At 41.8% G+C, this 26,716-nt stretch overlaps 1 protein-coding gene across 1 annotated transcript in view; it reads left to right on the top strand.

Annotated features, from left to right (window-relative positions):
- The first annotated feature begins 403 nt into the window (after positions 1–403).
- The window catches only part of LOC139793184 (chloride channel protein C-like), an 85,905-nt gene continuing 59,592 nt past the window's right edge, over positions 404–26,716 (top strand). Inside the window, exons 1-9 of the mRNA XM_071737514.1 lie at positions 404–812; positions 1,691–1,820; positions 6,409–6,489; positions 7,467–7,642; positions 10,645–10,737; positions 12,922–13,165; positions 16,294–16,488; positions 21,810–21,907; positions 25,337–25,434. Coding sequence (XP_071593615.1) covers positions 562–812; positions 1,691–1,820; positions 6,409–6,489; positions 7,467–7,642; positions 10,645–10,737; positions 12,922–13,165; positions 16,294–16,488; positions 21,810–21,907; positions 25,337–25,434 — 1,366 coding nt within the window. The 5' untranslated portion in view covers positions 404–561. The remainder of the gene's footprint in view (positions 813–1,690; positions 1,821–6,408; positions 6,490–7,466; positions 7,643–10,644; positions 10,738–12,921; positions 13,166–16,293; positions 16,489–21,809; positions 21,908–25,336; positions 25,435–26,716) is intronic.

Consider the following 26,716-nt stretch of genomic DNA (forward strand, 5'->3'; position numbering starts at 1 on the left):
ATAGTCTAGCAAATGGGTTTTATCTATCTAAAAAGAAATTTGACATGCACTGGCAAAGGAAATTGTGTTAGAGAATAAGCTTTTCTAGGGTGCCTATGTAATACTGGGAATTCAGGATTTAATTCAATGTCAGTGAACCTAGATTTTGTTTTATTTCATTTAATTGTGTGATTAGGTTAGTGGATCAAGATCTTTGAATGGCCCAAAGCACAGCAAGTGGTCATCTCTTTAAAACAGACAAAGCCCCTGTGGTTTAAACATCCCTGTCCTCTGAACAGTCAGCAAGGATCCAGTGCAATAATCTTGCTACAGTGGTCAGGCTGTGCTTGGAGTCACTTCTTCACCAGAGAGCTCCAGCTCAGGCAAGTTCGTGTTGCTTTGACTGTGCTGGGTCTATGCACAGCCCCAGCAAACCAAGCCCAAACACAACCCAGCCAATCTCTGCCACAGCTGCTCCATCCTTGCCTAGTTCTCCATTCCTCTCTTTTCCAGTCTGAAGGAAGCTGATCTTGGCTTCACATTGTTCTTTTGGGTATCTGAAAATTCTTGGAGGCCACTGTAATGTCATTACTTTTTTCCCATAGGACACACGTGGAAAATGGGGAAGAGGAGATGTTAATGGCAGAAGAGCACGGGCCTGATTTGATTAATTCTCAGGATTTTAGGAGGCAATGTAGCACCAGCAGAAAGAGTTTAGCATATTACCACTGCAAGGAGGAGGAGAGAGAACACCAAATAGTCCACGAGAGTTTGGATTATTTACCTTCACACAGTAAAGCTTACAGGAAGTGGCTACAAGAGAAAACATACAGGTAAACTTACCTTAAATACTGTTATGGTGCCTCTAAACTCTGGGTAGTTTGGATAGTCCAAGGAGATGCCTCATAACAGAAGAAATGAAGAAAACTTTATTATTTCTGTACAAAAATACTTTTCTAGAATGGAGAAGGGGGCCAGGTGGCAAGCAGCTTCGATTTATATAATTTTCTGAAAGTGCTCATGCCTTTGCTCTTCAAAAATTACTGGATATGCAAACCTCCCCCCCCCCCCATAATGTTACTAATCAGTGTATACAACCTAAAAAAAGAGACTGCAGAGGTTGGGGGGAAGTTTCTTCTGCTGAAACCACCTCTTAGTGTAATCTGCAGGAAATGTGGCATTTGAATCTCAGTAGGGGTGCTCTAGTCCTAGGTGATACTAGAAATATATCAGAAATTATTATTGGTGCTCAATTATTATTAGAAGTATAAAATTAGGAAAGACAGGAACTAGGAGTAAAGGTTTGCACATTTATATAATAGGTGCAGTGTCAGTGCATAAGTTGCAGTAGAAGGCAACAGGTATTATGTTGAAATGAGCCTGAGTGCTTACTTACAAAGTCACATATTTGAATTTTGAGATGGCATTAAAAATCAGCATCTAAACCCACTCGGATTGCACTCTTACTTATATATGAAAAAAAAAAAAAATCCAACTATGTTCCTTACCCAAGTGGAAATGGCTTTCATCTGATGGCAGAATTTTGTTGGGCATAGACCTTTTAAAGATGTACTGGTGGAAACAGCCTTTTGCTCATGCAGTCACAGTTAATAACCAAAATGACCTAGAAATGGAACTTCTGTGTTTGTGAAAGGAAGTAGCAAACAGTCCTGTGCTGTAGTCTGAGGTAACTGTGTTCTCCTATTTCTAGGAAAGAGTGGGATCGATGGCTGCTGATGGGACTAATTGGCACAGCAGTTGGGATGCTGGGGTTTTTGACTCATCAGATAATCGACTCTCTCATCAAGCTGAAATGGAACTTGGTGGAAAATTACCTGAAGGTGAGCAAGAGAAAGTTGAAATGACCTCTTTTGTGTTTGTTTATTAGAAAATCCACACTGAAAAGTTTTAACTGATTAGAAGTGCTGCATGGGTGGATGTGGACATGAGATACCCTGTGGTGCTTTTTCTAGGCATGCTTTGGTATCCTTTGCTACAACTTGGCCTACAGCACAGTGTAGTATCTGGTAGAGTTCTTGTGATAAGTGTGATGAAAGCAGTGTTTAAAATATGGTAACCTTCCTCTCCCTCCTTGTACATAAGGGGCATGTGCTGCTTTAGGTATTGTTGATGTCATGGGCATGGACAATTAAGTTTCCCATAAGGTACCAAGTAAATGTGGTGGTAAAGGTCACTAAACAGCTAAAAACAGTATAAAAGTTAAGGCACCTCTAATTCTGACTGCTTGTTTTTCATAGCTGTAGAAAGATGTAGGTGGTAAAATAACCTGGTTTGTGGTATCTGTGGTGTACAGTATGAATACTGAAGAGCTCTTGATAAAGGGGCTTGGAGGTTGTGGCTGGGCACAGGCCCTTTAGTAAGGACAGACCTGGATGGTTAGGAGGGGAATTTACTACTTTTTTGAGAAAGCAATGGGGATGGATGGGTCAGGGTTAGAGGGCACATCAGCATGTATGATGTTGTTGTGGGTGTCAGCCACAGACTGCCAGATCAGGAAGAATTAGACAAGTCTGTCTTCAGACAGTTGGAAGAAGTCTTGTTTTCACTGGTCCAGATCCTTGTGAAAGCCACCCCAGTGTCTGCTGGAAGGACAGGACAGCAGGCCACACGCAGTCCACAAGGTTTCTGGAGTGCATTGTCAACAGCTTCCTGATGTTCTCAATTATTATTGAGAAGCCAATGAGGGGACATACTCTGCTTGAACTCCAGACAAGGAGAAACTGAGCAGAACTGTAAAGGCTGGGGACAGCAGTGACCATGACCACGGTGGTGTGCAGAATCCTGAGATAAAGGAAAAAAAGCAAAAAGCAAGATCACAGTCCAGGACTTCAGGAGAGCACATTGTTGTATTGGATCTGCTTTGGAGAATCTCAGAGGAGACCATCATGGAGAGAATAAGTGTCCAAGAGGGCTGGTTGGTTTTCAGAGTGAAGAACAGTCTTCCCCCATGGTGAAGAATAGTCCATTCCAATGAGCAGACCATCAAGCAAAAGGTGTCTAGAAGCTCCTCACAGAACTCAGACATAGAAAAAGAAGCATGCAAGGGGTGGAAGCAGGGACAGGTGACCCACAATGAATATCAGAGATACTGTCTGAGCATACAGGGATGGGGTTAGGAGAGCCAAAGTGCACCTGGAGTTGAATCTGATAAAGGATGTTGGAGGGCAACAATAAAGAGAGCAGTCTATAGGCACATCAGCAGCAAAAGGAAGACTAACAAAAATGTGGGTTTGTTGCTGAACTGGGTAGGGGACTCAGTGACAAAGGACTTGCAAAAGGCCAAGGTATTTTGAGCCTTCTCTGAGAGATCTGGTTGATGTAATTGAGGTCACTCTTAGTTATACCTGAAAGGTCATGTCAGCTGAGGAGAGGTTCCTAAGGACTGAAAGAAGCAAATATCACTCCTGTCTTCAAGGATAAGAAGAAGGAATTGGGGAACCACAGGCCAACCAACCTCATATTGATACCTAGAAGGTGATACAGCAAAATAATCCTGGAAACCATTTCTAACTGTATGAAGGACAAGAGGTGATTTGGCATAGCACTGGTTTACAATGAATTTACAACCATCTACAATGAAGTGACTGGAGCAGTGGATGTTGTTTATCTTGATTTTAGTGAGGCTTTCATCAATCTCTCCCATAACATCCTCATAGAAAAACTGATGGTGAATGGGTTAGATGAGTAAACAGTGAGGTGGATTTAACTGGCAGAGCTGGCACAAAGTCCATCTGGAGGTGTGTCACCACAGGTGTACCCGTGGGGTCAGTACTGGGACCAAACACTGTTGGACATCTTCACTAATGACCTGGATGGTGGGACAGAGAGCACCCTCAGCAAACATGCAGACAAAAGCAAAACTGGAAGGAAGCAGTGCTTGTTAGACCAGACAATAGTATGGCCATTCAGCAAACAGCCTCCTGTGCCATATTAGAAGTGCTTGTTTCCAGAAGATCAATGGACAGTATCTTATCCCCTCTATTCAGCACTGGTGAGGCCACATCTGGAGTGTTCTGTCCAGTTGTTGTCTTCCCAGTGCAAGGGAGTTGTGTCCTACACTGTTCTGTGAAACGAAGATAATGGAATAATGCTACTGACTACTGAAGGTCAGATCTTAATGACTTCCCAGAAATGCAAGGTATGACTAATCCTGTCAAGGGACACTTATCCTGTCCAGCAGATGGAGGCTGAATACATTAGAGGAAATACCCAAGAAATGAAAGAGTTTGGGTTTTCCATGAGGAAAGCATATATAATACCCTTGGAATATTATTTCCCTGGTGTTTCTTGTATACAAACTATGCTGGTGTTTATAAAATACATAAACAATGGATGAATACACATGCATATATGCATTTGTGTGTATATATATATGTGTGTGTGTGTGTGTGTATACACACTAAAGTCTAAATAAAAAATATATAGAAAGAAACCCCAGTTTGACTCCAGCACATCACAACAACCATTACACACACCGTTGGTCCTGTTGTAGTTTAAAATTTGTCTTTTTATTGCATTAATACAGAGGCATGGGAGGTAAACTCTCACAGGCTTTGACATCAGTATGGACATTGTCTTGGGTTAGTGTGGTGGTGTTTTGGGATTGGGGGAATTTAGAGGGGATTCCTGTGAGAAGCTGCTGGAAGCTCCCCCAGTTCCAGTCCCTGCTCCACCTCTGCCCAAGGCCGAGCAGATATGTGAAACTGGATGTGCCTCTCCCAGTAACATATTCAAGAAAGGAATATGAAACAGCAAGAATATAAAAGAATTGACCTGCAGAGTAGAGGATGAGGTGAGAGAGAAATGCCAGAGAAAAGACAGCAAGGCCAGTGAAGGGGGAAAGGTGCCTGAGCAGAGGTTTCCCCACAGCCCGTGGTGAGATGGCAGCTGTGCCCCTGCAGCCCATGGAGGAGCGTGGCGGAGCAGACCCTGAAGAAGTATGGTGGACAAGTCCTTGAAGGACCACAGTGGGGTAAATGTGGATTTGTAGCCCCTGATGTATCACAGGTGGGTAGATGTGGATCTGCAGCCTGTGGAGGATCACAGAGAGGGTCAGATGTGGATCTACAGCCGTGTAGGGCCCCGTGCCAGAGGAGGTGACTGCTCCCGCAGCAGCCGTGACTCTGTGTGCAGCCCGGGCTGGAGCAGTCTGTGCCTGAGAGACTGCACCTGTGGGAGGGACTCATGTCGGAGGGGTTCCTGAAGGGCTCTCTGCCATGAGAGGGACCCCGCGTTGGAGGGGGGGAAGGCTGTGAGGAGTCCTCCCCCTGAGGAGGAAGGAGCGGCAGAAACACCGTGTGGGGAACTGACCCTAAACCCCCCCTGCCCCTCCCTGTGCCCTGAGTGGGAGGCAGCAGGGAAGGGATCCGGGACTGGGAAGAAGGGACTTTTCTTTCTCCTTGTAGATTAAATGAGTTCTTTTTCTTCCCAGGTTGAACCTGTCTGGTTTTTGCCTGTTACTGTAACTGGGGAATACAAACCTCCCTATCTGTGTCTCAATTAAGGAGCCTTTGGGTGGATTTCCTCCTTCCTGTTCCCCAGTGGCAGGGGGGTAGGGGGTGAGCAGCTGGAGGCCTGGTTAATAACCGGCTGGGCCTAAACCTTGACAAACATTTAAACCGTGCCCTGGAAGAGCTTCCCAGCTAAAACCTCCTTCAGCTGCAGAGGAGCAACGCTCATGTTTTTGTGCACTTTGCTGTTTGGCTGCGCTGCACCGTGTGCTTACAGGAGCCTGGCTGGGTCACTGCTGGGAAGGCTGCGGTGGCCCCTGTAATGCTGTGACCTGGGAGACACCAGGGATGTGTCTGACCTCTGCCCACCATGAGGGCAGCTGAGGAAGGTGGCAAAGTACGTGGGAGCTGAGGGGTTCTGGAGACAGCACAGTTGCGGTCAGGCAAACAAACAAACCTAAAGCCTTGGGAGATGGAAATGTGGTTTGGCTTTGTTTTGTTTTTTGTGAGAAGGCCTGGTCTGAAACCTGTCCTTTTGGCTAGAATAAAGCAGGAAAAGAGCTTTAGGTATTCTGTCTAATAGTAATAGCTTCAAATTCATGAAGATAATTGCTTACATAAAGACTTTGCCGTTCAGACAAAATGTCTCCTGAAGACGTCACTCAGTGTTGTGTGTCTCTTGAGGTCCTCTAACTCTGCTTCTGACCTGAACAGGGCCTTGATGAGCAACATCATGTCCTTTATAGTATTTTTTAGAGATGGGCAAAAAGGCTTGGAAAAAGTCAGCACTGATGTTACTGTTTCTCACTCCTGTCCTCTTCAAGAGCCTGCACTGCTTGTTTTGGGTTTTCCCTATGGTACACCTTCTGCCTGCAGAAACCTGTGGGACAAAAGATTGCTGAAAAACAGTGCCTGGTATATGGGGGCTTGTGTAGTAATCTCTTTGTCAACTGCACAGGATGGCAACTTCCACATGACTTGGCTGTGTGTGCTGGGGTCTGGGCTGGCCATGGTGCTTCTCTCTTCAGGTTCCGTGCTGGTAAGTGTTACATCTCCTACCAAACAAGCCTATAATGCTTTTGGTATAGTCAGCATTGATAGACCAAACCTCTTGCTCTTCCAAATAGTGGCTAATTCAGTATTTTATTTAAAAAAAAGGAAGCCTGCCCTCATACGACACAATTGGAGAGGTCTTTCTTGGCCTTCAGCCTAAAGTTGGATTCCACTGCCTGTAACTTTTATAGAAGTGTCTGGGGTGAAATCAGTGGTGGTGGCGATGCAATTCACACTTAGCATGTGGTGTTTATAAAATAAATACAAGTGGCAGCTGGTGTAACTTGTGAAAAATGGATGTTTGGAAGGGGCCTAAGCCAAAGACCATCAGTGTGTATTAAAGTTACTGTTGGTTTTAGATTTTGATCTTTTAGCTGTGCCATGTGGCTATCACTTGCAGCCCAGATCAGTACTTTTATGAGGCTGCAAGGCTAAAACACTGAGCCTTTCTGTCATTTACTGTCCTGCTGTGTTCAATTTAATTACAGACAGACAATTAACAGCATAGGTGAGAGAAAAAGTGAATTCTTTGCTTTACTTACCCCGAAAACAGCAGGAAAATGGAGTTTGCTGTTACAACGGTAATAAATGTCCAGTTTTAAGGTTCCTTAAATTAACTTAATGGACAAATCAGGCAGGTTCACCTGTACCTTGCCCTGCAGAAAGCCTGTGCAAAGACAAGAGGCTGTTTGGCTTAAGGAATCAGGTGGATGGCAGGGGCCTGGAGTCCTGTCAATCATCTTAGTCTCTCAGTACTCCCAATAGACATATATCAACACTGTTGGGAGCTTGAATTTTTGTGTGAAGCCAGAAGTTATATTTGGATTTATTCAAGGAAAATTTGTGAACAGAGTAAGGCAAGGGCTGGACTTAAAAAACATATCCATAGATGTGGTTTAACACATCAACATCTAGTGATTATTAATTCTGTTTCTCTCTTTAATTTTTTTTTCTCCTTTGCAGTTCTTTTGTCCATCAGGTTCACCCTTCGGCTTGCCAGAAATCATTGGCTATTTGAATGGCACTTCTATTCAACATCTTTTTAACATCAAGACCTTTTTAGGCACATTTGTCTCATGTGTGCTGGCTGTAGCCTCTGGGCTTTTCTGTGGGCCAGAAGGTCCCATGATCCATTTGGGGTAAGAAATAGAAGGCAAAAATTAAAGCTATGGTATGGTTTTGCAATGCCTGACTTGGTGGCTGCACTGGCTTGAAAAATACCCTGCACTGGGAGCTTTTTCCACCTGTCCTGTTCCCTGCTTTGTATCAGTACAACTATGCATGCAAAAAATGAAGAAAAGAATTTTTTTTTATGTGTCTTTTAAATACTGGCCTGGTTCTCTAATGCAATTCCTCTTCAGATTCAGCAAGCAGTTATCTGGACAACTGTGGTCAGCTTTGTTTCTGAAAGTATCTTGTCCTGCAGCTTTAGCCTGCTGGCTTATTTGCATCTTGTAAAACTTCTTTTACCTGTGCAAAGTCTGTATAAAAATAAAGCCAGCCTCAAGTGGCTGCCTGCAGAAGGAGCCACATCTTGACAGCCACCAGCACAAACGCTATCGCTGGCTGTGCAAAGTGCATGGTGGTGGCTGGTCAGGCACTCAGGGTCCAGGTTTCCAGATTCCCAACACAGCAGCCACTGGTGCCAGCTAAGAGTGACCACAGGAACCAGGCTCCACTTTGCAAGCTCTGCAGGTTGGAGCTTGCAAGTCAGGTTGGAGCTGCTTGTTGATCATGCTGTAGAGTAACATTCCATGTCTGGGTAGGGATAAGTAGACTTTAGTGTCTTTCTGAAGGATGTTTTTATTCACCCTTGCAATATACAAAAAGAGAGAATCTCCATCACCCTATTGTGATCTGTGGCCTTTTAAGAAGGGGAAAGGAGGGCTGCCAAGTTCTGCTTTGTAGGCCAGAGTGGTTGTTAAAATTTACTGTGTTGTAATACAGCCAATCTTAGTAAGAACTGCAGGCCAGATTCTGGGCTTTTCTCTTTTGGTAAGTGACATTGTTTCCTTCATTAATCATTTAAAGAAAGTTCCTGCTGCACTTTATTAGCATTACCGAACCATTCTTTGAGTAGAGATGGCAAAATTGGTCTCTGCTGATACGATACAGGTCTTTTTTTTGGCTGGTTTGCTCTTTTTTTTCTGACCCTTTTTGGTTTTGGAAAGTATTCATCCTTGAGGTTTGTTTTCTACCTTGTCACCACCCTGACCAAACTGCTTCTCCTCCCCACTACCTCTTCACATTTTCATAGAATCATAGAATCATAGAATTGGCTGGGCTGGAAGGGACCTCAGAGATCATCAAGTCCAACCCTTGACCCACCATGGCACTGAGTGCCACATCCAGTCTCTTTTTAAATATCTCCAGGGATGGAGAATCCACCACTTCCCTGGGCAGCCCATTCCAATGCTTCATCACCTTCTCTGTAAAGAAATTCTTTCTAATATCTACCCTAAGCTTCCCCTGGCACAACTTAAGACCATGCCCTCTTGTCTTGTTGAAAGTTGCCTGGGAAAAGAGGCCAACCCCCCCCTGGCTACAACCTCCTTTCAGGGAGTTGTAGAGAGTGATGAGGTCTCCCCTGAGCCTCCTCTTCTCCAGGCTGAACAGCCCCAGCTCCCTCAGCCTCTCTTCATAGGATCTGTGCTGGAGTCCCTTCACCATCCCAGTTGCCTTCCTTTGGACCTGCTCCAGGACCTCAATCTCCTTCCTGAACTGAGGGGCCCAGAACTGGACACAGTACTCGAGGTGTGGCCTCACCAGTGCTGAGTACAGGGGCAGAATCCCTTCCCTGGACCTGCTGGCCACGCTGTTCCTGATACAGGCCAGGATGCCATTGGCCTTCTTGGCTACCTGGGCACACTGCTGGCTCATGTTCAGCTTCCTGTCAATCCAGACTCCCAGGTCCCTCTCTGCCTGGCTGCTCTCAGCCACTCTCTGCCCAGCCTGGAGCTCCCCATGGGGTTGTTGTGGCCAAAGTGCAGGACCCAGCACTTGGCCTTGTTGAACCTCATCCCGTTGGAATCAGCCCATCTCTCCAGTCTGTCCAGGTCCCTCTGCAGAGCCCTCCTGCCTTCCAGCTGATCCACACTTCCCCACAGCTTAGTGTCGTCTGCGAATTTGCTGATGGTGGACTCAATATCCATACAGTAACTTTGTGTTACTGTATGGGTATTTATTTATTTATTTGCACAGAGGTGCAGCACCCCGGGGGATGACTCAGATGTTCAAAAATAGGAGCACATAGTTAGTCAGAGGCAGCCACAAACCTCCCAGACAATGATTACCAAAATTTAGTTCTCCCATTAGGTTTCTTTTGTTTTCTTTGCTCTCAGACATTTGTCTCCAGAAGCTCAGAGACTGCAGCTGTGATTTTTTTTTTTTTCCTTTCTTTTTTTTTTTTTCCTCTGTGCTGGGTTGGTAACAGTGATGTGTGAGCCAAAGAAGTGAATCATATTTCCATGAAGAAAGTCAGCACGGTATTAGCATGATGTCTTTTCAAAACATAGGGATTAAGAGCAAATTTAATTTAATTTAGCTGGAGCCCCCTACTTTTTTATTAAACATAAACACACGTAAGTTGCTAAAAGCCTCTGAGAGATTCGTTAAGGCTCCTAATTTAAGTCTTGTAGAAAAGTCTTCCAAGATTATACAATGAATAGATTTTTCATTTCACTAAGGGTCTGGGTGTTGTTTTTTTTCCCGTTTAAATGTAGTTTGAAGTGCTGCCTGGGAACACACTGTAATAATTTAAGTCCTTACACATCTTCTATTAGAAGCAGGGCTGTTCTGGCTGCCATGATCATTAACCTGGGAACAGATATTTGAAATGATGGGCTGTAGTCTGACGTGTCACCACACTTGGGCAGACATTACCATGCAGTACTTCAAAAAGCATTTCATGCTTTTATCTCTAAGTCACCAATCTGAATGTCTTTAGTATCCTCCTGCTTAATGTCAGTGGGACTTTGCATATTTAGAAGATGTGCTCAACGTTTTCTGTGTTTAAATCTGTTGAAACCAATCTAGCTTTGCTCCTGCACACCTGCTAAGGCTCTGTCCTCCCCTTCTTTTAGCTTTGGCTGATCCGTGAATAATTTACCTAAGAGTGCTCACAATTATACATCACTTTTAGTGCTCTCCTGGGCTGTGGCCTGAGCCAGCTGGAGTCTGACACCCTTGGCATCCACCTCCCGATCTTCACCAGGTTTCGGAATTCAGCTGATAAGTAAGTGATGGGCAGAGCTGTGGAGCTATGGGGGAACCACCCCACCCTCCTGCCCTTGGCACCAAGGGTGTCCAGCAAGTCACCACCAGTGAGCCCATTGCATCTGGAAGGGAAGTGGAGGTGCTCCTCCAGCAATCTTTCATTCTTCCTGCTGTTTGTCACTTTGGAATGGGGAAAAGGCCACACACATTATTTAAAAGAAAGTTGTCTAATTAAAGAACTTTACAATTCTTTAATTAGAAGAAAGTTCTCAAGTTTTTTATCAAACACTTATGAAGTCATGCATTAATACTGAAGATTTTTTCCTAGTGCCTTCTCGGTTACATAATAAGAGAAAAATGCAGGATTTTTAGACATAGGCTTTATCCTCAATTTTACTGGTGCTGACCCAGGAAAAAAAAGGTGATAGGGACTGCACAATGTGCACAAGGGGTCTTTGCTTTGTTTTTTCTAGTTTTGAAAATGTAATTTGTTTATGATGCTTCTTTTTTTTCTCTGATTGTGCTTGTTTGTAAGATAACTCTGGTAAACCCTCTTGTGAACAGTTCTATTGAAATTAATGGGATTAGTTTGCAGAAAAAGAAATACCAAACACATTTATGTCTTCTGGATGTTGTCATGTTGACATATGAAACCCTGTAAATACTGTTTTAGTTTTTTCAAAGCAAGGAAGAAGAAAGACTCCCATGTGTTACTTTCCTAAAGAAACACAAGGAATTTAAATGAAGAGGCACCCTGAACTATCTGTAGCTTAAAAGAAAATCAAAAAGCACCAGAGGGAAGGTACAGGATCTCCTTTGTCTTCAGCTTTTCAAGTTCAGTCATTTAAATAAAACAGACTTGCTTGTTAACCAAAATGTTACTCATGGAAGAAATTGGCAACTGCAGTAAGAGAAACAGTGAGAACTTTTGTTTTTCTCTGCACAATCCAATTATAGAATAATTAAAAAGAAGCATTAGCTTGCAGTGAGGAATGGTTCAGGGAGAGACAGGCTGTGTGGAAGTTCCCTTGATGGAGAGGGCTGGTGAGCAGCAGAAACAAACTTCCACATGAGGCTCAGTTTCTTTTACAAAGACCAGGGTGAAAGGCTCACACTCCCTGGTATCTTTTTGGAGTTATTAAGTGGGCTTAAGAGAGGTACACTCTCCATGTATAGTCAGAGGCAGAGCAGTAGTAACTCTACAAGGGTTAAGATGCTGAAGGATCTTATGGCTTCCCTACATGGGGCAGCTGTAACTGATCTGTAGGAGGGCTCCTGTTTCACTGTTGATGCTGCTGGTGGGACACATGGCTGCAGCAAGAAGTTGGAGATGTCCAAGAGAAGCTTGGGTTTTGAGTTCCTTTGAGTTCCCTGCTGCTTGTAAAGCACATCACGGGGCAGGTACAAGGTGTAAGTAAAAACCCATGCACATGAGTGTTTAACTCAGCACTTGTGAGCTGGAAATAGCAGTTGTAAAGTTGCCTGGGTAGCTTTACTGGGGCACTTCTCCACAGCTTGTGAAGGAGAGGGGCTTTGCAAGGGCTTTGACACATGAACTTTTTAGCTTGTTCCCTTATTTTTTTTCCATTATAATTTTTGCCATGCATCTTTCTGCTGATAAAATTTGTAGATACCACATAGAAGTCAAAAGGGCCCCAAAATGTTTGCAGATAACTCCAGTCTGGTTGTTTTTGTTTGTTTGGTTGTTTTTTTGTTTGTTTGGTGGTGGTGTTTTTTTTTAAATTTTTAAATTTTTTCTCCTGAGAATTTGGCATTTATTAATATTAAAAATAATCAAATGTTTTGTATAGTTACTTTGGCTAGTACTGAATGCTCAGCTTTTCTGTAAATTATCCCTGAGGTTTCAGGTAGCACACCCAGAGGATGCAAGTTTTATAAACTGGTGAGCACTAGTGATTTGTGCCTTATATGTATCAGCATCACCCCGTATCCCCCACAAAGGCTGGCCTTGAATCTAGTTTTCCAAGGTAGAATTCAATCATAAATTTATTTCCTCTTTGTATATCCTTCCCTCTATTCTGCAGGCTGCAGCCTTCCTTAAGAAATATAACATCGACCTGTTGCAGGATGTTATTTTCATGTAATGAAACGGGCCCTTTAGAAGAGAAAGGATGTTTTTGGAGGGTTTTTGTCATTTTTTTCCCCACTGTTAACTAAAATGTGCCTCTTCCACCTGTTGCAGGCGCAGTTTCATTACAGCTGGTGCAGGAGCAGGGATTGCTTCTGTATTTCGTGCCCCCATTGGTGGGCTCTTATTCACTCTGGAGGAAGTATCTTCATTTTGGGATATCAGGCTGGCCTGGCAAACCTTCTTCTGCTGCCTGACAGCTACCTTCACCACAGACTTACTGTCCTCCTCCCTCTATGGCTTTGTTTACAGAGGTCATTTTGGATTTTTTGAAGCAGAGAAAAGAATTATATTTTGGGTATGTACTGTGTGGAAGTGGAAGGAAATAGGTGTGGGGTTTTAGGCTTGTCTCTCTGAAAAATGTTGCAGGGGGATTAGTGGGGAAGTGTTACCAGATCCGTGGATGTGGAAACCTTCATACTTTACATCTGGTAGCCACTTATATAGAACACAGACTTGTTTTGTTTTAAATGAAAGCAAACAAATAGTCAAAGCATCTATCTGCTGCTTGATTATTAGCTATTCATATCACTTATTAATGTAACTTTCTGTGCTGGAACTGAATAGGAGACAGGTACTTTGAAGTAAAGGAAAAAAAAAAAAAAGAAAAGATCTTAAATAGGGTGTTCTCTCTTTCTGTGTCCGGCCTGAGCTCTGGGTTGTTGGTGCAGATATTGGTGTCCAGCGTCCCTGTTACATTGTGTTTACAGATAAAACATTTGAAGAAATATAATCACTGTTTGTTCCTGGTTGCAAAGCAAAGGTGACCTTCAGCTTTGGCTACCTGTAATTTATTCCTTGCAGCATGACACAACCCCAATCTTTGAATTTTACTTTGTGTCCACCAAAAAAATAGTTGCTTTTAACATCATATCTTTGGCTCGGTTTTATTGCAAGATGCTTCAATAGTGATATGCTAGTATCATGGTTGTTGTTTTCTCTTGCTAAATATCCTTCTTTTTATGTAATTGATCAGTTAGAGATCTAGAAATAAACCTTTTTTTGATTCTTTTTTGAATCCAAATCCACTTTTTTGCTACTAAAAATAGTTTTCCTAAGGTAATTCCCTAATCACTTTCATTGATCTCTGAATTCTTCATCTTTAGCGATGTGGAAACTGCAGATGGTGATATTTTCCACATGTAGGCATACCTTGCTAGGTAAAATGGGAAAAATTTTTTTGTCTGCATGTTATCCAATATAATGATTTTCCATATGCTTTGCAAAGGTATTTGGGGTATATTTGCCTTACCACAAATTTATCTGGAGCAAGTGAGGAAGATACTGGTTTTCAAACCAATTTTTTTTTGGTTTGACTGACCACTAACAATTGCAGTGACACAACCAAGAAGATAAAAAATTGTGGCAGAAAGGTGAGGCTACATGCTAAAACCCCCAAAGTTAGCTAAAATTATTAACAGCGTGGTGTCTGAGAGCATTCAATAGTTTTTTGGCTCTTAATGTGGTACAGATAGCCAGAAATATTTTCACTTCAATGAACAGAGGCTCAAGGAAATTTTTGCTTCTTTCATATTTTGTGGCATTAACAAACACAATTTACAGTGGATAAACTCTGAGTTGAAAGATGGTGGGTTATGTTGCTCAAGAAAACTCTTTGATTTCCCTTAGTTTCATTCTACCCAGCATAATGTTACAAGGGGAATTAATTGTATTGCAGAGCTTCAGATTTTCAAGAAAGTTCACTTTATTTTTACATAGACCATTGGATTATTTGTCAAGGTGAAACTTGTTCTGTAGGTAGCAGATTTTTCTTGCTAACTGGTGAAAGCTCGTGGCTGATACTACAACAAAAACTAATACACCTTTCATTTCCAGCCCAGGGAGCACTTGCTTGACTTTACTTTCATTGCCACACACATGTAGTGTAAATATTACTTGAAAGCAATAATCTCATTGTGTTTTTCCCTTAGGGAAAATGAAAGCAGAGAGAGAAAATAATAAAATCATGTATATATTTTTTAAGTTTTAACGCAGGATTGGAATTAAGCAGAATGCAAGGTATTTGGAACCTGCAGTAAATAAACCAGACTGTTTCTACTTCAAATCAAGCTTCTTTGCTCTGAATTTCAATGTCTTAAACATTACCTCTTTTACAATCCTCTGTGAAAGGATGGGTTTTGTTGCAGCTATTGGTAAAATAGTGTTATTAAAGTTTTGCTTAGTACATAAAGTGCCTACATATGTGATGGTTGCAGTCCTAATTAAAAGGCATGATACACCTTAAGGGTCCCTGTACTCCCTGCAAGTGTACCTCCAGATGTTGGGTTTTTTGTGCCTGGGAATGGCTGCTGGGATTCTCCCTCTTCCAGACCTGTGTTCTCAGTCAGCAGCAGCCTGAGGACCAACTCTTCAAGCTTGGCTGGATTTTGACCCTGTCATTCTTTCTCTCAAGAAATACCACCAGTGTTTAGTACAGCCACCTGGTGAGTTGGCTGAAGTCCAGAATAGTTGTAGCAAGAATAAGAACAAAGTTAAGGAATGGAAAGAGGAGGAGGAGGAGGAATAAAATGAGTTTGAACAGAAAGAGGGCCTGTGCACTTGCTCAAGGCTATCCACTTCCCTATACACTACCCCCAAGGTTATGCCTGTAGGTTTCTTTGCAGGTAACCCTTGACATGTTCCCTTACTGCTCCTTGCCAGGTAGTTTTTGAGAATTTAGTGATCTCTTATTCTATTCTTAGTCTCTTATTCAGATTGTAATATTGACAAAAAGCTGTGTAAATCTAAGCCTAGGCTAAGGTAATAATATCCTCAGAGCTTTTAGTAGATGACTACCAATCCATTGTGCCCTTTTTGTTGTTTGGAAGATAAAATTAAACATGGTATTTTTCTTATCCTTGCTGCCTGTTGAGGAATTAAGCAGAAAATTAAATTACAATTCCAAATGCCAGATTATATTCTGCATTTGTGATTTGTTGTTCTGTGAGCTGCTCCAGATCAGCATCAACTTTCACAGTTTTACTTAAATAAATTTACTTCTAAATGATCTCAATGGACATGGATGTAGGCTGACACATAATAAATGAACTTTCCCAAATTATGATGTAGTTGTAGGCACACAATGATCAAAGCTCTGGTTCAGTGGAGTCTTTAGAAGTGTTCATTAAGGCCCATATGCCAAGTTACTTGGATGTAAACCTGAGTGCTTGTGGTAACTGCAGTGCATCATAGAGGTTTCTGCTATGAGTTACTACATCAGTGTCTCTGTGCTGGCTGTGAGGTGTATAGGAAGAGTGCACCATCTCTTGTGAGATCAGCTTTAAATTTATTAGCTGAGCTCCCTAATCTGCAAGGGGAGATTTATCTCATGTATGGAAATTACTTTGTGATACGAAGTTTTGTAAGATAGAGTGCAATATTTCATGCAGGATGCTCAGAATATTTTTTCTCCTTTCTTTCACTCAGGTTAAAAACTTGCTGGACATGAACATCTTCGCCTTCATTCCAACCATCCTCCTTGGAATGCTTGGAGGTCTTCTGGGAGCTCTCTTTGTTTCCTTAAATATAAAGATTAATAAATTACGTATGCAGGTCTCCAATTCAATTCCAAAATCATCCCTTAGAAAAACAAGCAAGCTGTTGGAAACTGTGTTCATCCTTGTAAGTAAATAATACAGGTCTTCTGATTATATAAAGGTTATGTTGGCTAATGAAGGAAGCTCATAAATTGGCTGGATAGAAGAGTCAATCTGCCCTGCTGCAACTTGATCTAATGTACAAACTGTACAGCAAACATCTGAGTTTCCAAAGTATTTATAGATATTTAATGTTGGTGGCTATATCAGAATGGAGAAGACATGGTTTTTTTGGGTTTTTTTGTTTAGTTTTTAAATTCTATTTACCTGTAGAGTTGTTCTCCCACTTCTGCTCTACTTTGATGATACTATGTCAACATGGGGACATGTACCTGATATGCTGGGTTCTTTGCAACCTATGGAGTGCTGTCACAAGTAGGTTTCATCAATTTTGTGATTTTTTTCTTCCTTGCTAGTGATTGAGCCTCTTATTACCCCACAGAATTTGCCCCCATGCCCTGCAGCAAAACCAGGTGGACATCACCCTCCACACCTCTTCCCCTGGTTGCATCCGTTGCATTGGAAGGAACAATGAGGAGGCTGTTACCATAATCATATGTACTTTTGCCTCAGGGAAAAAAAGGAGATCTCTGCCTGCTGTAAGAAGAGCAGATACACGAAGAATAATTTAAAAGTTATGGATAGCTGCAGAAAACTTTCTGGATCTAACTATGTATCTGGAGTCAGTTATCCCTTGTTGTTACTGATGGGAGGTCAGCCTGGAGCCTCAGTTCTCCTGATAAGATATGATAAGCTTTGGAGTTTCCATTTGGCATGGTATGGCTTTGGGGAGGGTCATGCCATTGGAATGAAAAGGCTAAAGACAAAAGGTTCCAAAAGTTTGAATGTTTTAATAATTTTCTATTTTATCATTTGGTTCTAACCTGGGAAGAAAGGAAACCTTCAGAGCTTTTCTACTGCACTTTTAGTAAATAGTGCTAATTTGGATTTTTCTGCAAGTTTCTCCAGTGAGTATCTGCTCGTCATAATTTTCCCTTTTTCCTTCTGCTTTTGAAGAATTTTTTTTGAGGTGTTTTCAAACCTTTTAAAGTGTCAAGGTGACTTTTCTTTAAGAACATCGGTGCCCTTTTCTTCTATCCTCTCTTAGGCTGACTTGCCAGTATATTTTATGTCTGCTATATATATTTTTATATATACCATTGTATACTTTCTCTTCCCTCCCTTCTGGAAGGAATGTTGCTCAATTGTAGACCAGTGGGTTGGCTATATAGATGATTTCTTCCCATCAATCCAGACTTCCCTTCAGCAGCCTCCAAGTCAACAAAAGGACTGATGTTTCAGGGAAAAGCAAACACCTTGGCTTGCATCAGCGACCTGGATGGCACTGGGAAGAAAACAATTGTTATTTTAAGTGTGAGAAGGGAAACTTTTGGAGCTAAAAGTGTGAATATCCATAGGCTGAGGCACGTGTTCAGATCTCTGCATGCTCTCCACGGGTTACAGGGATGTGCACCTCTCCCATAGGATGTAGTATTTTTTCTCTCCATAGGGTGAGTGGATTTCTTTTAGTCCTGGAAAGCTGAGCATGTCCATCTGCCTCTCCTTTGCCTGGTCCCGCTGCCTGGAGCAGCATCCTGCTTGTTGGGTTCTGTCTTGGCACAGCAGGGGTGAAATCTGCCCTCTTCCGGCAGGAGAAGGAGGAGGAGGGTTCCCAGTGGTTGGGTTGTGCTGGAGCAGGTCCATGCCATCGGTGACAATTGGGTTTTAGCTCCTCTTAGCGGCAGGACCTCGGCTTCTCGGGTTGCAGCCCTGTCTGTTCAGAATCTCGCCGAAGGGAGGCACCTGCAGGAAGCTCACTCGAAGCTTTTTGCTTCCACGTCTGAAGGAGTGGGTATGGTAGGTAGCTTGGTAGGGAAAATGGGGTTTCTCAGCTCTAGACAGAGTCTTTCCACAGACGAGCCTTCTGTTGTGCTTCAGATTTGCTCCCAGGTCTTGCAAAGAGTTAGGAACTTAGTGCTGGGGGAGCACTGCAACGAGACATTTTTGCTAGAAAATCCAGTTTCCAAACCAGCAGGATGAGGAGTAGTGTCCTATGTGTGACTCCTGTTAGTCCCCTGTAAACTCCATGGTTTTCAGACCTCTCTGTTTGTGAGGGGTCAGGTTTGTAGCAATTATTATTTTAACAATTTGGAGCCAGAGCTCTGTGTTTGACAGCCACTTCCCCTACTATTGGGAAAAGTTTGGCTTCCTCATAGTACATCACAAAAACCTTGCATAAACTACTTAATCACAGAAAACCCACACAATTCCTTATTACTTTTTGGAAACAAAACAAACCATAACAAAACAACACAACCCACAACATAAGCCAGAAAGATCCAGTATGTTAGAAAATAATGTAGGATTAAACTTAAGATTGGCTAGCAGAAATTTAGTGTCAGACGTAAAGAAATTGCCTCCTAGGAGTTATCTTAGGTTGGTTAGGAGCTGTGCCTTAGTGACTGCAAAAGTTCATGGAGAGGATAGCACCTTGCCAGATCACTCTTGAAACTGAGAGAACAGCATGTGCTTTGCAGGGCTGCAGTGCTTAAAAGAGCATTTCTGTTTATATATTTTTGTCTTTATCCTATTTTTTTTTTTTTTTTTTTTTTTTTTTTTTTAAATGAGTGGGGTTTTTTTTGTTTGTTTGTTTTAGGGTTTTTTTCTTAATTTTGTATTATGAACTGCTATTCAGAATTCTTTTCCTTTTTATTACCTCTAGAAGATCCTGCTCAGGTCACAGTCCTAATTTTATTATAAGTTGGAAAAGAAAAAAAAAAAAAGTGGCAGAGAAGAAACTGTTTGATCTGAGAGAGAGCCATACAATTCCTTTGTATTTTTATTTTTAATATGAAGTGACATAGTCAGGGACTGTAAGAAGCTGTGTCACAGTGACTTTGACCAAAAATAATGTTGTATAAACCAGTCTGCATTTAAACTTGGAAAGAACCCATCATGATATCTTCCACACCCACAGCATAACCTAAAGTACCATTCCTTTGACTGGAATTGAGTATCTAATCTCCAACCCATAGATTAAGCAAAGCCATCTTCCTAACTGCCCTTCTGGCCCTTGGCCTGTACTTGTTTCTCCTCAATTCATCAGCTTTCTCTCTGTGAGGAAATCACAGTGTAGATAACATTTTGCCAAGAATCTGGCAGAGCTATCTTTCTTTTTCTATTTTTTTTTTAAATTTTATTTTCTTTTTTTAATCCTATTGACTAATGCTTTTGTCCCAAAAGCTCAGTGTTTCCATGGGCAGGGTGAACAATTTAAGGGTCTATGCATATATACTTATATATTAAACTGTTAAAGCTTTCAAAGATTACTTGGAAGCATTATTCTTTTTTTTTTTTTGTCTGTGAAGATAGGCTATGGCTTTAAACATGTAGCCACTGGCTCCAGGCTCACTGTCCTAGCTCCCTGTGGACTTTGGGGCTTTGGCAAAAACTTGACCTGGGTTTGAACTGTACCAGAGCTAAGTTTTCAGAAACAAAACCTGACCTAAGCTTTGTGAAGACCAAACTACTCCCAGTTTTGTCTCCTGTAGATGCACTCTGCCCATAAGCTTATAATCTTTGAGATACAAGGAAACAAAGGCTTGAGATATGATTGTCTGAAAAATGGCACAACTGCACACAGCTGAATCTCAGCTTGAGGGTTTCTATAAATGTGCTACCTGAGCTGTTTTATAATAACCCACGGAGTGCATGAAACTTTGTCCTTGGAAATTATTATTATTATTACTCTGTGTTCCAATAGTTTCACTCCAGATGCTTACTGAAATATTTTCTAATTATATTTTTTTGTGTATCTTCATTTATTTGGAAGTGTAAATTGATCTCAACTAAGATAAAGAGCTTTATGTTAGTTTTCAATGAAATATAACTATGTTATATTGAATTGTGTTATCTCGAAAAATATGCATAACCAAAATACAGTCATCTCGTATAAAAACTTCCTTTGCTTTTAGCAAATGCAAAGCAGCCAGTGAAAACACCAACTGTTGTGATCTATTTCAAACATTTTTGGTTTCACTTTAAAATGGATATATAGAATACTAGTAGAAGGACCTGATAAAGTTACTTCACCCATTTGAATTTACAATATGAGTGTCTCTACTAAATAGAATGTAATCTGCTTTAGACATTATAGCTGTATAGTATTGCTAGGATGTCTAGGAACTTCTTTCTGTTGATTACCTGAATTCTAGTCCCTTCATAGCATCCTCCTTAAAAGGGAAGTAAAGCAATAAATTTACAAGTTAGGAGCAAGTCTTTAGCTTATCACACGGGCCAGGGACTTCAAATTTGCATAAATCAGGCAGTGGATCTTTTTTGATTTTAAAGAAACAGCATGATTTTAAGTAACAACCAAAATACTGTCTCATTAATGAAAGACACACAGATCCTGAGCCCTTGCTCTGTACAAGTTGCTGTTGCTGGCTGGTAGCCTGCAAGGAGCTCTGGCTGTGCCTGGCACGTTGTGGGGAGGCTGGGCACGTGCAGAGCATCCCACATGCTGCAAATCTTTCTCTTGGAAGGCAGCAGTGGCTCTCTGGTGGCTGCAGAGTTGGAGGTTGGTGACCCGGGTGCAGCAGTCAGTCCCTGAGTATAGATGGGATGGATGTGGGGCCTCACTGGGGCAAATGTTGATCTCCTGCCTCTGTACTCAGCCCTGGTGAGGCCACACCTCGAGTCCTGTGTCCAGTTCTGGGCCCCTCAGTTTAGGAAGGAGATCGAGGTCCTGGAGCAGGTCCAAAGGAGGGCAACCAGGCTGGTGAAGGGACTCGAGCACAGATCCTATGAGGAGAGGCTGAGGGAGCTGGGGCTGTTCAGCCTGGAGAAGAGGAGGCTCAGAGGAAACCTCATCACTCTCTACAACTCCCTGAAAGGAGGGTGTAGCCAGGGGGGGGTTGGTCTCTTCTCCCAGGCAACCCTCAGCAAGACAAGAGGGCACGCTCTCAAGTTGTGCCGGGGGAGGTTTAGGTTGGACATTAGAAAGAATTTCTTTACTGAGAGGGTGATCAGACATTGGAATGGGCTGCCCAGGGAAGTAGTGGATTCTCTGTCCCTAGAGATATTTAAAAAGAGACTGGATGTGGCACTCAGTGCCATGGTCTGGTAACTGCAGCGGGAGTGGATCAAGGGGTGGACTTGATGATCTCTGAGGTCCCTTCCAACCCAGCCAGTTCTATGATTCTATGATTCTGGGATGCATGAGTGAGACAAAAGGACAGTTCCCATCTGGTAACAGCTGGCACTAGTGATTTTAGACACTTTTCTTCATGTTTTGTCTGTTTCTACATCTCACGATAGCCTATTTACTTATTTTAATGCCTGCAGGTATGTACGACGACTGTTACTGTATACATACCATATTTCTTTCCTTGCACTCCAGTCATGAGTGGGCAAAACTACCAGCTGAGAAACAACTCTGAAACGTAAGTGGGGAGAGTCACCAGCAGCTTATTTGTGTGAATGCAATTCTGAACTGTTCCTCCCAGTCAGTTGTTTCAAGGATTCGGGATGAAAAAATTCAAAGGTGCATCAGAGCTGAATGTTTAAAATTAATTCATGTAGAGACAAAAATTATGCTTAGTCTTTTAGTTGCTAAAATTTAATCACATTTAAACTGTGAAGAGAAGTTCACAGTTCACAGAAGAAAGGGAGAGAGAGAAAGAAAGGGAGAGAGAGAAAGAAAGGGAGAGAGAAGGAGAGAAAAGGAAGGAAGGAAGGAAGGAAAAGGAAGGGAGGAAAAAAAAGAAAAGGAAAGAAAAGGAAAGAAGGACTGTTTCAATTTAGAATTCTAATTTTTCTTTAAAAGGTGTATAGCCCTTCTATATAGATATATAAGCCTGAAAAAAATGGGCTGTCACCAACCTCAGTCTGCTGCTGTTGGTGGAGTAACATGATTTGATCAGTCATCTATATAAGAACATCAGCAGGTAACACGTCAGAGGTGAATGCCACTAAAACACAAACTGTAATCTAGGTACTTAAAATGACAAATATTATGTTAATAAACAGGTAGAGAATACGTGGCTGAATGGCTAGGGATTTTATGGGTGATGCAGCTGAAGAAATCCTTGAATTTGATACTGTTTTTTCAGTCCTAAGTATCCTTCTTGAGAAATATCTGTGAGGAATCCATAGGAAGTAGAAGAATAATTGTTCAGACTAGGTTAAATGACAGCTTTGTTTAATGGTCATTGCAAATGGTTGCTACCAACTTGTAGTTTTAGGCATCCATGCACATGTAAAATTTATGAATTACTTCTTCCAAGTGGGCAGTGTCATATAAATTGTATAATAAAAACTGTAAATATTGAATAACTTGATACTGGGGACTGGACTCTGAACAGCTTATATATATATATATATATATATATATATATATATATATATTTATATGAAGAGAGAGAGAGAGAGAGCAGACATACTTTCCCATTCTTACCACCAATTCCAGACTGTCATTTGACTTGCAGTACCTGATTCAGTACTTTTTGCTGCAGTATATATTTACATATTTTTATAAAAGCAAACTTTGTCACGTACTTAGTGACAGGACTTAGTAACTACAGCTATTTGGATTGCTACAGAAAAAACCTTTTTCCTCACCCTGACATCCTTTTTTATTTTAAGGACTAAATGCTTGCAAAATGTTATTTTTCAAAACAAAACTATTTTTGCTCTGAAGGAAAAACATCTGAAACCACGATAATTTCATGGGGCTTTTTGTCTGTCTGTGGATCAAAAATTGTCAGGCTGATCCAACCTAGAGACTAAACGGTCTCCATGACAGTTTTTCATTTGGTGTGGCTACAAGTTATAAAGGGAACATCCTGTTGAAAATTGGTAGATCTGAAGGGAATTAAGCACCAAATTGTAATGAACTTTGCAAGGCCATGCATATGCAGGAGGTAATGATGAGGTCTCTAGTGAGGTTGTAGTAAGGTACAAGAGTAAACATGGAAAAGAAGCTTCTTCACTGTTCTCACTCTTAGAAATTTAAAAAGGGAATTGACTGCAGCTGTGTGATTTTAATTAGCATCATTTAGAGCTCAGAATAATCTCCAGTGCTCCAGAGGCAGGTAAATATCAGTAGCCTTTGAAGATTCAACAAGTTAATAACAGGTACCCTTGCCACTTTAAGGTATTCAGTAAGAACCACGTAACAGGAAAAACTGTAAAATGCTTACTACTGTTTTTCATACTCATCCAACTCAGTGAAATGTATGTTTTTTCTCTTAAACCATGACAACACAAGAGCTGCAGTTCCAGTTGAGGCTTTATGATGTTATGCCAGTAAGACTATGCTTCCTTCTAGCAGAGCTTATCCCCATAAACTTATATTGGAACAGTTCTTTCAGTAGCATTTTTTTTAGCACTTCCAACTGGCCTTGATAATCCTAGGAGGAAGAACAGGAGGTCATGGGGAGGCAGGAGGAGAAGGCAAAGAAGCAATGGGCTTCTTCCATGAATAGGTCTCAGTGCAGCACATCCTGAGGCAGTGCAGTTCTCCCTTTCACACCAGAGAGAAATCTGGGCCTGCTAAGTATGCTGATTTCAAATGGAAGGAGTTAGTGGTACAAAACCTTGTGTGTGCTACATCTTTTTGCTTTGTTCTTCTTGCTCAACCATGTATTTTAATTGTAAAAAACCTTTCTTCTGTTGTTGCTCTCCGTAATTTTGGCATTACTGCAAGCATCAAATTGCCTCTCAGATGTGCTGGCTTTTGTATGCGCAGTCCTTTACTGTAAGGAGAGGCATTTACATAAAACTTGAGGTTTGGCTATAAGCAGGTATGATTTCTAAAACAGGATGGACTAAATAAGTTTTTTTATTGACCATTATGAATTTGTAATATATTATTGTTTGAGTGGTGGGATTGATGTAAAAAACAAACACAAAATCAGGAAGTATCTTGTGTTCCTTTGGCTGCCAGTCTGGGGTCTGGAAGAAATTTTCTCACACTAGATTGTGTAGTTCTGAGCAGGGATCAGGTGGGTCAAATACTACAAAGATCTCCTGCTCTTGGTTCTAGAAGCAGAGTTTATATTTTTACTGTTTAGCTTGTGGCAACATTCAAAATATGCCAGATGCTTTTCACACTGGAAGAAGGAGGTTGTACCTGCTTGGATGGTGCAGTTGCTCCAGATCCAGGAATAGCAGTGCTGTACAGACAGGCTGGTTGTGGTCAGCATGTTAACTGGCAGTCTAAGTTGCAAGATGCTAAAATAACCAGTGCCAGTATTTACTGAAGGAGCCTTTTAAGACCATGTTGGACAAGTATCTTTTAGGTGTGGTTTGGATATGGTCTGCACTACTGTGGAAGAGGAAACATCTAAGTCCTTCCTGCTCTCCATGAGTCTTTCCTCCTGTGCAAAGTTTTCTGACTGCAAATTCACCTGTGAGCTTGGGCTGTTGAACTTACCCACAGAGATGTTTGTCAGGAATGATAGATTTTCAGTCTGCTGATTCTGTTTTACAGACTAACAATGATATGTGTGGGCAAGTATGGCAAGGCCAAGATGGGCATTTTAATCAGTTTTTTTTTACCTATTTACTACTTTTAGGCAATGGAATGTGATGGTTGGTTTTGAAATTTCGTGTTTCAGCTTCAGAAGGTTTATACAAAGGTTTATGAACACTAACAAGCCAGATTTTTTAGTTTAGTAGAATAACTATTAGTCTGATCTAGTAAACTAGATTTATTAGTTAATAAAAAAATTGGGAGTTGTAAGGGAAAGTAGACTTCAAGTGTAACATTTTTATCTAACTGGCACATTCTGTACCGGCACTAATATAAGGTTACACTCATCCATTTAATAACTTTTTTAGGTGGCTTCTTTTTTTTTTCATTTAAGCAGAAGTGAGTTCAAGAGGAAAATTTCAGAATACAGCTGTTCATCAAGCACATGGATTGGTCCAGATGGAGTCACATATTCTAATCAAACCTTCAATCAAGGTAAGGGAAACTTAATGATAGAGACCTGGGAACAAATTGAAATTTTAATTATCCTGGAGAGGGAAAAGAATTTTTGCCTGGGAGTTGGCAGGGTCGATCAACAGGGCTTTAAACTAGGTTTGAAGGGGGGAGGGGATAAAACTGGGATCACTAGGGATGAGCCTAGGGATGGCATAGTGATGGTAGGATAGCTTACCTCAAGAGAAATTTTTACCACACTAAGCACAGAGCCTCTAACAGATACCCTGGGCCTGGAAGAGAATCACAGGCCATCAGGAGTGTGTGTGTACAGATAGATACAAGCCCTGCTAGTAAAGCTGATTTGTAGGGGGCACATCTCAAATGCTTCTATACAAACTCCAAAAGCTTGAGGAATAGACAAGACAAGTTGCACATGTCTGCTTGCCTTCAGGGCTATGATGTTATTGCTATCACCAAGATGTGGTGGGACTAGTCCTATGACTGGAGAGTGGGAACGGCTGGGTACAAATTGTTTAGGAAGGACAGGAAGGGCAAAAAAGGCAGGAGTGTCACCCTCTACATCAATGACCAGCTGGAGTCCATGGAGCTCCTCCTGGGGATGGATGAGGAGCTGATAGAGACCCTATGGGTCAGGATTAAAGGGAAATCAGGGGCAAGTGATAGGGTTTCTACAGGCTACCCAACCAGGATGTCCAAGTGGATAAGGCCCTCTTTAGACAGATGCTGCTTTGCACTTCCCAACATCTGCTGAAGGAAAAACATAGCAAAGCACCAGATCCCAGGAAGTTCCTTGAGTGCATTGATGACATCTTCCTCTTCCAAATGGTAGATCAGAAAAGGATCTTTGTTCTCACCTTGTTCTCACCAACAGAGACGGGCTGGTGAGTGATGTAAAAATTAATGGCAGAGTAGGCTGCAGTGACCATGACACTGTAGAATTCAAGATCCTTAGGGTAGCGAGGAAAGTGTGAAGTAAGCTTATGGCACTTGATTTTAAAAGAGCAGACAGACCTGGATGGGAAAGGAGCCCAGGAAAGCTGGTCCATATTCAAGGATCATCTCCTGCATGCCGAGGACCAATGTGTCCCAGTGAAGAGGAAGGCAGGCAGGAGAGCCTGGAGGCCATAACCCCCATTTTCAAAAATGGAAAAAAAGAAGACCCAGGGAACTAGAGGCCAGTCAGTTTCAGCTCTGTGCCTGGCAAGATCATGGAGAGATCCTCCTGAAGGCTCTGGTAAGGCAAGCAGATAACAAAGGGGTGGTTGGTGACAGCCAACACAGCTGCACTAAGGGCAACTCC

The sequence above is a fragment of the Heliangelus exortis genome, chromosome 2 (assembly GCF_036169615.1).
Source record: "Heliangelus exortis chromosome 2, bHelExo1.hap1, whole genome shotgun sequence".
NCBI lineage: Eukaryota > Metazoa > Chordata > Aves > Apodiformes > Trochilidae > Heliangelus > Heliangelus exortis.